Below are 13634 nucleotides of genomic sequence, written 5' to 3' on the forward strand. Positions count from 1 at the left end.
GCACCCAGTCAACTCCATGTTTTAAACATGTCCGGGTGTCTCCACCTCCTGTCTTTCTGCAAGCTGATTTTTCTGCCTGGAACCTTCCTCCCCCTTGATTTTTATGTATCAAATCCTATTCTCTGAGCCTTTAGGAGGCTTTGTTTAGTCTACTAAACAAAAGCCTGTTATTATCTTAAGAAAGCAGGCTGTGTTGGGAGATTTGAAACAATATGGAAAAAATATGTGTGATCTAACATCAAGTTAAAAAGTCAGGATGCAAAATTGGAAATGCAATACAGACATCATTGTATTTCCTTAGGGCTGGAGGGGGGTTTATGTTGGGAGGAAGGAAGGTTCAGTGGACTTGCTTTTTTTCTTTCCACATGTCTATATTCACAAAATGTCTATCTTTTTCTATTTTATAATTTTTTTCCTAATACGCTTGTTATCACTTATATAATGCAAAACCATCTTGCAAAACAAGTTTTTTTCCCTCTATGCCTGCAGCTGTGGTAGAAAGGGAGTGACCTGGAGGTGTAGTGAGAGAGTTTTAAAAGGGGGCCAGAATAACTGTATCAAAAAAGTATGTTTTCACAGAAACAGAGTTTTGTACATTGCCCCCAAAACTACTTCTTTTTAACCTAAACCATAGGGCCAGGATAAATAGCTCATCTTGGCATGATGACAGAAATGACCCAAAGAAATAAAACAATCAGTGTGACCCCGCATCTGGGAAGACCACTTTGCTTGTAGGACCAGAAGGATCAGTGCTGCTGGTCAGCAGATGCAGGCGTGAGGCGAGTCTTCAAGGCAGCCAACACAGCAGCGCCTGACCACCTCCCACTGGGAGGCGACAGAAGCAAGGGGCTGTAAAGCATGCTTTAAATGTATCTCTCAATACCATCGTTCCTTCCTTCCTTCCTTCTTCCCTCCCTCCCTCCTTCCTTCCTCTTTCTGTTCCCCTCCCTCCCTTCCTTTCTCTCTCTTTCCTTCCCTTCCTTTCTTCCTTTCTCTTTTGTTCCCTCCCTTTCTTCCCTTTTTTTTTTTTTTTTTTTTTTTTTGGGGGGGGTCAGGTCTTGCTCTGTCACCGGGCTAGAGAGCAGTAGTGCCATCACAGCTCACTGCAGCTTCAATCTCCTAGGCTCAAGTCTCTCACCTCGGCATTCTGAGTAGCTGGGAATACAGGCGCGCACCACCATGCCCAGCTGATTTTTTTTTTTGGTAGCAATGGGATCTTGCTCTGTTGTCACGGCTGGTCTTGAATTCCAGGGTTCAAGTGATGCTCCCACCTCAGCCTCCCAAAGCGCTAGGATTACAAACATAAGCCACTGCTTTTTCACTTAAAGAAACGGAAAAGCAGGCCAGGCGTGGTGGCGTGTACCTATAATCCCAGCACTCTGTGAAGCCGAGGAGGGAGAGTTGCTTGAGTCCAGGAGTTCAAGGCCAGCCTGGGCAACATAGCAAGACACTGTCTCTACAAAAAAAAATTTTTTTTTGGTAGCTGGATGTAGCGACGTACACATGTATTCCCAGCTACTTAGGAAGCTGAGGCAGGAGGATCGCTTGAGCCCAGGAGATTAAGGCTGTAGTGAGCTATGACTGCACCACCGCCACTGCACTCCAGCCCGGTTGAGACCTTGTCTCTTTAAAAAAAAAAAAAAAAGAAAACCTGGCTCACTATATTTTTTACTTATTTAAAAAATCACAAAGCTAGAGGGCAAACAGTTGAAAATGTTTAAAATCAACGTGTTCTTGAGCACTCCCATGCCCAATGTTCACATTTCTTAAACCAAATAAATTAAAATACACAGACTGAGAAAGAGAAAGCCTGAATCAAACTGCCTTCCACTCCAGCAAAACTCGAGCTAGCAGATGTGGGAGGGCAGAGGAGGTTTTAAGTGAAAAATAAAGTGGTTCTTGGCTGAGCTGAATATAAATTATCTTCAAAACCAGTGAATTACCACAGGAATAGATTGGAGTGGAAAGTTTCAACTAGTTCTAGACCAATGGCTCATGTTTTATTTCAAGGGAGTCATGATTAAATTAGAGAAGCCAATCTATTTAGAAGCCAACATACCAAATCATCTCAAGGGACAGACTGTGGCCTGAAATGTCTCTAGTGGCGTCTGGTTTAAGAGAACTGAGGAATTCTATAGATGAGACTAAAGATGTGCCTACACAGGAATAACTCCTAGTATTTCTTTACATTTGGCAACAAAATCACTAGGACTGGGTTAACAGGCATCTCCCATTGAAACTTCACCCTCCTGTTTCAAGGAACTCTCCAACTTCACTGGCCCAAACATCTCACTTTTTTTTTTCTTTTTTTTTTTTTTGAGATGGCGTTTTTGTTCTTGTTGCCCAGGCTGGTATGCAACGGCGCAATCTCAGCTCACCGCAACCTCGACCTCCTGGGTTCAAGTGATTCTCCTGCCTCAGTCTCCCAAGTAGCTGGGATTACAGGTGTGCACCACCACGCCCGGCTAATTTTTCTATTTTTAGTAGGGACGGGATTTCACCATGTTGGCCAGGATGGTCTTGAACTCCTGACCTCAGGTGATCTGCCCACCTCGGCCTCCCAAAGTGCTGGGATTACAGGCATGAGCCACCGTGCCGGGTCCCAAACATCTCATTTTTAACATCTGGATCCAATTATATTTCTCCCCATCTTCTCCCTTCATTTCTGCAAATCCCTTCCCAATAAAATGCAGCCATAACTGTCAGCACAGCCTGTCTTTGAGGTACACTTTGGCTCAAGGATCAAGCGAGGACTGCCCCACGCACATATCTTCTCACCTGAAGACCCCAGTCCTTGTGCTCAGAGGTTGAAAGCTTTTTAAACAATTTCCCTTCTGACCACTGCTTTCATATTCCACCTTTAGAAGACACTTAATTACCCTAGCCTCAACTGCTTCCAAGATAAAATCAGTTCCATGATCTAATCAGACAGAATGTTCTCCACACCCATCTTCACTCATGCTTTGACGTACATTTCTGGTTGGGGGCATGCAGGGCAAAGACTATAGATGCCGAGGCGAGGCTACTATTTTGTTACTGGAGAAGAGAGGGAACTGTCTACTTGTACTTTATACGGGTTGAACATCCCTAACCTGAAAATTCAAAATCTGAAATGCTCCAAAATCTGAAACTTTTTGAGCATCTATCAACATGATGCTACAATTGGAGAATTCCACACCGGACTTTATGTGATGGATTGCAGTCAAAACAGTTAAAACTGTTTTATGCTGAATTATTAAAAATACTGTATAAAATTGCCTTCAGGAGATGTGTATAAGGTGTATCTGAAACATAAATACATTTCATGTTAGACTTGTGTCCCATCCAATCCCCTCATCTCTCATTATGTATACACAAATATTTCTTTTTCCTTTTTTTTTTTTTTTGAGACAGAGTCCGCTCTGTTGCCCAGGCTGGAGTGCAGTGGCGTGATCTCCACACACTGCAACCTCCACCCCTTAGGCTTACGCAGTTCTCCCATCTCAGCCTCCTGGGTAGCTGGGATTACAGGCGCCTGCCACCACACCCAGCTAATTTTTGTATTTTTAGTAGAAACAGGGTTTCACCATGTTGGTCAGACTGGTCTCAAACTTCTGACCTCAAATGATCCACCCTCTTCAGCCTCCCAAAGTGCTAGGATTACAGAAGTGAGCCACTGTGCCCAGCCTGTATATGCAGATATTTCAAAATCCAATCTGAAATCTGAAATACTTTTGGTCCCAAGCATTTCAAATTAGGGACACTCAACCTGCACTTTAAATTGCTCTCCTTGGGACCAACATCATTTCATAGCAGATGCTGAAGTTCCACCTGAGTCTGGCAGAGACGTGAACTGAGCCACGTGCAAAGCAGTGAAGGGAGACAGCAAGATCAAGTGAAAAACAAAACAAAGCCCGGGATGGTGAGTCTTGGGACTTATATCTTGGCCCAGGCACCTTCACAGAACTTTCTGAACTTCAGAGAAACTTTCTGAACTGGTTTCCTTGGATATAAACTCAGGATTAAACTATTACACCTTCAGAATTTTAAGTAAAAAGTCTTTATGTATTTTTAGATGATATATATTTAAATAAAATATGTATACGATTTAACATATTTTAAAAAATGACAAAATAATTTTTCATTTTGACCCAAGGAGGTGATGGCCAGAGTCACCTTTTCAGAAATGTTTGCCAGAGGCAGTGGAGTTCTCCTGGGCAGAGACGCCAGAACCCCTGGACTCACGCTGCACCCCCTCGCCTCTTCCAGAGGGCTGCTCTCCTCCCCCAACCCCAGTCAAACCTGACCATTCCTTTTTTTTTTTGAGACGGATTCTCACTCTCTTGCCTAGGCTGGAGCACAGTGGTGCAATCTTGGCTCACTGAAACCTCTGCCTCCTGAGCTCAAGTGATTCTCCCACCTCAGCCTCCTAAGTAGCTGAGACAACAGATGTGCGCCAGCTCGCCCAGATAGTTTTTGTATTTTTAGTAGAGACAGGGTTTCACTGTGTTGGCCAGGCTGGTCTCGAACTCCTGACCTCAAGTGATCAGACCACCTTGGCCTCCCAAAGTGCTGGGATTACAGGCGTGAGCCTCCATGCCCGGCCAAACCTGAGTATTCTTTAAGCCACTGGTTCTTGGCCTTAGGAAAGTCATAGGCCTCTTTGAAAATCTGGGGAGAGCTATGAACCCCTACATAGGAAAATGCAGGCTGGGCGCGATGGCTCACGCCTGTAATCCCAGCACTTTGGGAGGCCGAGGCGGGCGGATCACAAGGTCAGGAAACCCCGTCTCTACTAAAAATACACAAAAAAAAATTAGCCGGGCGTGGTGGCGGGCGCCTGTAGTCCCAGCTACTCGGGAGGCTGAGGCAGGAGAATGGCGTGATCCCGGGAGGCAGAGCTTGCAGTGAGCCGAGATCGCGCCATTGCACTCCAGCCAGGGGGACAGAGTGAGACTCCGTCTCAAAAAAAAAAAAAAAAAAAAAATGCAGATCCCCCTCTTCACATAACTTAAGAGGTTCCCTTCCAGATTACACTCCGGCACAAGCCTCTCTTCTTCCACAAAATGTCCATGCCTCCCGGTGTCCATGCTTTTGGCATGTTACATATCCTGCTTTGCCTGATTCTGCAAGCCTTTGTGTTAAGCCATCTTTACAAATATAGTGTCCACTTCTCAACTATAATACATTCTTCCTCATGGTGCCTAACTGAGCACTGAATGGTCAGAACGGTATTTCTGGATGTGGATGGATACCTTTCAAGTAGCTGTGTAGCAACTTAGGGTTCAATGGGCTCTGAAGTTCCGGAAAACAAGGAGCCGGAGCCTACCAGCAGCTGAGACAAGGCACGTAAGGCCACCAGGTGGTAGGCTGCAGGGGCAAGGCCCTTCCACAGCTGCAGCCGCACCTGCACCTACACCTGCAACTGCACCTGCACTGGGAGCATGGGAGGGGCAGGATGGGGAACGGGGAGCACCTGGCAAAGCACCGCATCTTCAAGGAACCCTGTTTCCTTCTGCTGAGGCTCTTACTTCTCAGAAAGGTTTAGAGGCAACATACACCTATTTTATTCCCATCTGTTTCCTCCTGTTAGGAAAGGCACCAGGCTCTTGTTTCCGAACTGGGTAAGTATGATGCAAGCCCCCATGATTCATGAAGTCATGATTCGATGACCTGACTGTCACCGGCAATGCACACGATGCTTGTGGGCAGCCAGCCAGCAGGCAGGACTGCTTCTGGCGGCTCACAGAGCAGCGATGTGTGCAAACCCTGACGGAGAGATGAGACTCACATGTCAGCACTTTCCCCTTCCACCACAGAAAGAGATGCCCTGCGGTACTTACCGGTATTTGAGTAATTCTGGAGAATATTTTGACTTGGCTTTGAAAATCACCTGCAACGACAGAAAAACATGGCAGGTTGACAGAACCAGACTGATACCATCACTGGGAATTCCTCTGCCCGTGCAGCCCCCGGTGCTGGGGCATGTATTTTGTAATGGAAACATCCACATTTGTTATGCCAAATATTTCTTATATTGCACATACAGTTTTAACAGTAAAGGATGGTTAAAAAAAAAGAAAACACTAATATCCAGAACCTACAAAGAACTCAAACAAATTTACAAGAAAAAAACAAACAACCCCATCAAAATGACATTCATACAGCTAACAGACACATGAAAAAATGCTCATCATCACTGGCCATCAGAGAAATGCAAATCAAAACCACAATGAGATACCATCTCACACCAGTTAGAATGGCGATCATTAAAAAGTCAGGAAACGACAGGTGCTGGAGAGGATGTGGAGAAATAGGAACACTTTTACACTGTTGGTGGGATTGTAAACTAGTTCAACCATTATGGAAAACAGTATGGCGATTCCTCAAGGATCTAGAACTAGATGTACCATATGACCCAGCCATCCCATTACTGGGTATATACCCAAAGGATTATAAATTATGCTGCTATAAAGACACATGAACACGTATGTTTATTGCAGCACTATTCACAATAGCAAAGACTTGGAATCAACCCAAATGTCCATCAGTGACAGATTGGATTAAGAAAATGTGGCACATATACACCATGGAATACTATGCAGCCATCAAAAAGGATGAGTTTGCGTCCTTTGTAGGAACATGGATGCAGCTGGAAACCATCATTCTTAGCAAACTATCACAAGAACAGAAAACCAAACACCGCATGTTCTCACTCATAGGTGGGAACTGAACAATAAGATCACTTGGACTCAGGAAGGGGAACATCACACACAGGGGCCTATCATGGGGAGGGGGGAGGTGGGAGGGATTGCATTGGGAGTTATACCTGATGTAAATGATGAGTTGATGGGTGCAGCACACCAACATGGCACAAGTATACATATGTAACAAACATGCACGTTATGCACATGTACCCTACAACTTAAAGTATAATAATAATAAATAAATTTAAAAAAAAAAAAAGAAAAGAAAACAAAAGTAAATGTATTACTAGTCTACCATGGCCAAGTATTTCTCTTAAGATTTTTTTTTTTTTTTTGAGATGGAATTTCACTCTCGTTGCCCAAGCTGGAGTGCAATGGCGCCATTTCGGCTCACTGCAACCTCTGCCTCCTGGGTTCAAGTGATTCTCCTGCCACAGCCTCCCGAGTAGCTGGGATTACAGGTGTCACCACACCCAGTTAATTTTTGTATTTTTAGTAGAGATGGGATTTCACCATGTTAGCCAGGCTGGTATCGACCTCCTGACCTCAGGTGATCCACTAGCCTCAGCCTCCCAAAGTGCTGGGATTACAGGCATGAGCCACCACACCCGGCCTTAAGATTCTTATTTAAGATAAGCAGTCCACTCTCTTTATTAGCATTTTTGCTGGCACCAAATTAGTAAGTCTGCCTACCCAGGCCTCCAACATTGCAGTACATTTAAAATAACAAAACGTCTCTGGACTATGGAAGTATTACACTGGACTGTTTTCTAAAAGAGAAATATTGCAGACTGGCATTTCTCAAGCTCTTTTCTAAGTCTTCACAATTGCTGAATTGCCCACACACACTGGATGGCAGAGGGCCTGGCAGAGCCTTCGAGAAGGTGAAGAGGAGGCAGAAAGTAGACGTCCACGCACGCTTCCACTCCCCAGACAGGGAGGCTGCTACTGCTACAGCATGTGCTGGAGATTCAAGCAGGGGCCCAGGCTCATGGGGATCTCAGTGGGCGGGGGGGTCTCTGGGGACTGGGGTAGCCCATGGAGCAGTTATACATGAGCACACAGAGCCCTGGGGTTTAATAGGGTTGCAGTACAGTACTGGGAGAAGACAGAAAGGGTGTGGAAGACTGGAGGAGACAGGATAGCTTTTCAGAAACAATCTGTCGAGTAGCTGAAGACCCCCATTCCAGCAAGTCTGGACTCTTTGACCAACATCTCTCCATTCTCCCCCCACAGCCCCCTCATCCCCCAGCTCCTGGCAACCACCACTGTACTCTCTATTTCTACAAGTTCGAACCTGTTTAGATTCCACATATAAGCGGGATCTATTTGTCTTTCTGTGCCTGGCTTCTTTCACTTAGCGTAGTGTCCTCCAGCCATGCTGAGTAAGTCCTGGCGAGTTCCACAGCGTGGTGACTACAGTCTGTAACAATGCATTGTATACTTGAAATTTGCTAAGAGAGATCTTAAGTGTTCTCACCACAAAACAAGGGTGGGCAACTATGTAAGGTGATGGATATGTTATTAACTAGCTTGACTGTGGGAATCATTCCTCATGTATATGTATTATCAAAACATCACAGTGCACACTTTGAATATATTCCATCTTTGTCAATTATACCTCAATGAAGCTGGGGTGGGGAAAGAAGACTCAGATTCCCCACTTGCAAGCAAACTGCTCTCCATGGAGTTCCTAAACCCACCCTCAGCCTCGGGGCCTTTCCTCCCACAGCCCCCTGAAGCTCCTGAACCCCAGTGCTCAACGTGCATATCCGCCTGGTCCTCCTCTGCCTCATGAATCCCCGGTCACATCCACTCTCCGCTGCTTCTCAGGGAGATGGCTGAAGTGGGAGGATCGCTTGTGCCCAGGAGTTCGGGACCGCCCTCGCCAACATAGTGTGAGGCCTCAGCTCTTAAAAAAAACTATAAAATAATGATCTTATGATGGCCAGGCACGGTGGCTCACACCTGACCTCAAGTGCTCCACTCACCTTGGCCTCCCAAAGTGCTGGGATTACATGCGTGAGCCACTGTGCCCCGTCATTCCTAAAGACTTTTAAGTAAGCACCTCTTCCCTTTTATAACCTCCTCCGAGCTTCACAGGTGAGCCTTCCAACCTTCTAGAAGAATTATTTGGTTCTGCTGTGAGTTTTCTCTTTGTCATAAATCCTTTTTGGAAATAGGTAAGAGGTAGGGGTTTACACCATGTATATATTAAAATATTTTTCTCTGGTAATGGCGCAACAGATGGCTCAATACAGCGACCCTCCTTTAAAGAAGTCCTGGTTCTGCTTTATCTGACAACCCCCCACGGGATTTCAGTCAAGACACATCACCTTTGGTATTTCTCTGATACCCATAAAAGGACATGTTACCAAACAACCTCTCTTAGAAACAAGAAACAGATTAATACATGACTCCAAAGTTCCATTACAAAATATGCTACTGATTTCATGCAACGTAGAACAATGCCCTTCTGTTAAACAGTCCTGAGGGATCTTGCTTTTAATAACTGAGGCTTCTTCACAAATGCCAAAGTAAGAAGAAGAAACTACAGAATTTTTAAAAAAGTGTTTGACCCGTTCAATATAAAAATCTGTTTTGGTATTTTGCCCACTTAGTGGGGTTTACTGAGTGGTAGGGAACTCAGTTCAACGCTCCTGGATTACTCTTACCCAACACATAAAGCGGCTATATTGCAGCGCTCCGGGCCACCATACATAAATGTTCATATGCTTTGCCCCAACAATTCCACTTGTAAGAATTTATTCTGAGGCAGGCCTCCTCCAGTTGTCCCAGCAGAACTAGAAATTAGTAAGAAATATTACTGAAAATAAATGTCATGTGATCAAACAAGTTCAGAAACTGCTAGGAAAACTGTCTCCCCCTGCAGGAATTCTCAGAGCCTTTCAAAGGCAGATACATTGTCAACCTTCAAGAGAAACATACGGTAGACAGTGGTTTTCCAAATTTATTTGACCAATTACAGTCTTCCTAATGCGTGTTCCCGGGAATAGAGTTTGCAAAGCACTGTGCTATGGAACCAAGTATGAACAGAAGGTTCACGGCAGCCTTAATAAGAGTGATGATAACAATAACAACAACAAAGGAGAAGCAGCAGCAACTTTAAGATGCTCCCCAGCCTTTACCCCACGAACATGAACACAGATCAAGCAATGCACTGAGTACAAGAGGGCCCTGGAGTTCACCATTCTAGCCCTGAAAGGAAAGGATGACTTACGCCAGCCAAGAAGCGGATAATTCACAAACCCTCAACTCATTTCATCACTAGATCCACCTCCCTGCCTGAAGGGAAAAAGTCATCAGCATATCAAGGCACAATCTGATGTTAAATCAGTCATTTTGATCCTCCCAAGCTCAAAGCCACAGTGCTAACAACATCAAAATAAAAGCCTTGACCATGATTTTGAAAAACTCTATCCACTTCTTATAATTTGTGGCAATATATCTTGAATTCGGGCTGGGTGCAGTGGCTCACACCTGTAATCCCAGCACTTTGGAAGACTGAGGCAAGTGGATCACCAGAGGTCAGGAGTTCAAGACCAACCTGGCCAACATGGTGAAACCCTGTCTCCACTAAAACTATAAAAATTAGCCAGGTGTGGTGGCAGATGCCTGGAATCCCAGCTACTTGGGAGGCTGAAGCAGGAGAATTGCCTGAACCCGGGAGGCAGAGGTTGCAGTGAGCTGAACTGTTGCACAATTACACCATTGCACTCTAGCCTGGGCAACAAGAGCGAAACTCCATGCATCCATCCATCTATGTATCTATCTCTTTCTCTCTCTCTCTCTCTTGAATTCATCTGGGCACTATTCAAGCTGTGCTTAGAAACTTCCTTAATCCTTCAAGTTAATCCCTAAACTTAAGTTCCTTAAAGTTGTGTTTTAACTCCTGGCATGTGAAACTGAAATAATATATATATGCACTTACATTATCTATATAACTTATTATAGAGATAATATCAGCACACACACATATAATTTCAGTACAACTTTTGCCCTCGTTAATTAAAGGGCATAAACCAAGTTTTCAAAAACAGAAATATAAACTCTCCCACCCACTCCCCGTGTGTTCTGAGAGACTGTACTAAAGACTGATGGGTGTCCGGAACTTGAGCTAAACCTCCTGGCTCACCCTGGCTCTCTGACTGGCCGGGCTCTCATATCCGGCTGCCCATCTCTGCCAGTCTGCACTGGCTCCCACTGACCTTGGCAGGAACTTGGCTGGGAGGGGCGACGGCTCCTGTGGGGAAGCAGACATTAATTCTGTTGTCATACTCTCTGGTGCTTTGACAGAGTGGGCACTCCCTGCTCAGTGTCCCCAGATGTACGAGAATGAAAAAGAGGGAGATGTGACCCCTATGAGAGGCTAAGGAACAAATGAGGCCAGATGAAAATTTACATCATCCTGGCTTTCCGACTGCTGGTGTTCAAGTCAGGTCAACTGATACTCAGCATTAAGTCTGCACCAGACACTGGGTTGGACCCAAGAATTGTAAAAAGAAGGAGAAGCTGGGCCTGTCCCAGAGAAATACACAGGCAGACAGACATGTCAGTAATAAGTACCAGTGGTGTGAGGAGGTATGGGAAGTGTGAGAAGTGTGGGGAGGCATGGGGAGGTGTGGAGAGGCATGGGAGGTGTGAGGAGGTATTGAAAAGTGTGAGGAGGCATGGGAGGTATGAGGAGGTATGAGAGGTGTAGGAATGCATGGGGAGGTGCGGGAGGTGGGAGGAGATGGGAAGAGGTGTGAAAAGTGTGTGGAGATATGGGAGGTGTAGGAAGTGTGAGGCAGTATGGGAGGTGTGTGGAGGTGTGAGGAGGTGTGAAAAGTGTGGAGGCATGGGAGGTATGAGGAGGTGTATTAGTCTGTTTTCATGCTGCTGATGAAGGCATATGCGAGACTTGGAAGAAAAAGAGGTTTAATTGGACTTACAATTCCACATGGCTAGGGAAGCCTCAAAATCACGGGTGGTGGCAAAAGGCACTTCTTACACGGCAGTGGCAAGAGAAAAAAATGAGAAGGAAGCAAAAGCGGAAACCCCTGATAATCCCATCAGATCTCCTGAGACTTATTCACTATCACGAGAACAGCGCAGGAAAGACTGGCCCCCATGATTCAATTACCTCCCCCCAGGTCCCTCCCACAACACATGGAAATTCTGGGAGATACAATTCAAGTTGAGATTTAGATGGGGACACAGTCAAATCATATCATTCCATCCCTGGCCCCTCCACATCTCATGTCCTCATATTTCAAAACCAATCGTGCCTTCCCAACAGTCCCCCAAAGTCTTAACTCATTTCAGCATTAACCTAGAAGTCCACAGTCCAAAGTTTCATCTGAGATAAGGCAAGTCCCTTCTGCCTATGAGCCTGTAAAATCAAAAGCAAGCTAGTTACTTCCTAGATACAATGGAGGTACAGGCATTGGGTAAATACAGCCATTCCAAGTGGGAGAAATTGGCCAAAACAAAGTGGTTACAGGGCCCATGCAAGTCTGAAATCCAGCAAGTCAGTCAAATTTTAAAGCTCCAAAATGATCTCCTTTGACTCCAAGTCTCATATCCAGGTCATGGTGATGCAAGAGGTAGGTTCCCATGGTCTTGGGCAGCTCCGCCCCTGTGACTTTGCAGGGTACAGCCTCCCTCCCGGCTGCTTTCACAGGCTGGTGTTGAGTGTCTGTGACTTTTCCAGGTGCACGGTGCAAGCTGTCTGTGGATCTACCATTCTGGGGTCTGGAGGACAGTGACCCTCTTCTCACAGCTCCACTAGGTGGTGCCCCAGTAGGGACTCTATGTGGGGGCTCTGACCCCACATTTTCCTTCTGCACTGCCCCAGCAGAGGTTCTCCATGAGGGCCCCACCCCCACAGCAAACTTTTGCCTGGGCATCCACGCATTTCCATACAACTTCTGAAATCTAGGCGGAGGTTCCCAAACCTCAGTTCTTGACTTCTGTGCACCTGCAGGCTCAATACCATATGGAAGCTGTCAAGGCTTGGGGCTTCCACCCTCTGAAGCCACAGCCCAAGCTCTACATTGGCCCCTTTCAGCCATGGCTGGAGCAGCTGGGACACAGGGCACGAAGTCCCTAGGCTGCACACAGCATGGGGACCCTGGGCCCGGCCCACAAAACCCCTTTTTTCTCCTGGGACTCAGGGCCTATGATGGGAGGGGCTGCCGTGAAGGTCTCTGACATAGCCTAGGGATATTTTCCCCATGGTCTTGAGGATTAATACTAGGCTCTTTGCTATTTATACACATTTCTGTAGCCTGCTTGAATTTCTTCTCAGAAAATGGGTTTGTCCTTTCTATTGTATAGTCAGGCTGCAAATTTTCTGAATTTTTATGCTCTGTTTCCCTTTTAAAACTGAATGCCTTTAAGAGTACTAAAGTCACCTCTTAAATGTTTTGTTGCTTAGAAATTTCTTCTGCCAGATACCCTAAATCACCTCTCTGAAGTTCAAAGTTCCACAAATCTCTAGGGCAAGGGTAAAATGCCACCAATCTCTTTGCTAAAATATAACAAGAGTCACCTTTGCTCCAGTTCCCAACAAGTTCCTCATCTCTATCTGAGACTACCTCAGCCTGGATTTTATTGACCATATCACTATCAGCATTTTGGGCAAAGCCATTCAACAATTCTCTAGGAAGTTCCAAACTTTCCCACACTTTCCTGTCTTCTTCTGAGTCCTCTAACTGTTGCAATCTCTGTCTGTTACTCAGTTCCAAAGTTACTTCACATTTTTGGGTATCTTTTCAGCAACACCCCACTCCTGGTACCAATTTACCGTATTAGTCCGTTTTCACACTGCTGGTAAAGACATACCCAAGACTGAGAAGAAAGAGAGGTTTAATTGGACTTCCAATTCCACATGGCTGGGGAGGCCTCAGAATCATGGCAGGAGGCGAAAGGCACTTCTTACAT

At 45.5% G+C, this 13634-nt stretch overlaps 1 protein-coding gene across 1 annotated transcript in view; it reads right to left on the reverse strand.

The window, feature by feature from the left end:
- Nucleotides 1-13634, reverse strand: part of GPR137B (G protein-coupled receptor 137B) — a 68716-nt gene that overhangs the window by 35981 nt on the left and 19101 nt on the right. The window contains exon 2 of the mRNA XM_015126959.3: nucleotides 5823-5872. Within this exon, the coding sequence (XP_014982445.2) occupies nucleotides 5823-5872 (50 nt within the window). The remainder of the gene's footprint in view (nucleotides 1-5822; nucleotides 5873-13634) is intronic.

This window comes from Macaca mulatta, chromosome 1 (assembly GCF_049350105.2).
Source record: "Macaca mulatta isolate MMU2019108-1 chromosome 1, T2T-MMU8v2.0, whole genome shotgun sequence".
Taxonomy (NCBI): domain Eukaryota; kingdom Metazoa; phylum Chordata; class Mammalia; order Primates; family Cercopithecidae; genus Macaca; species Macaca mulatta.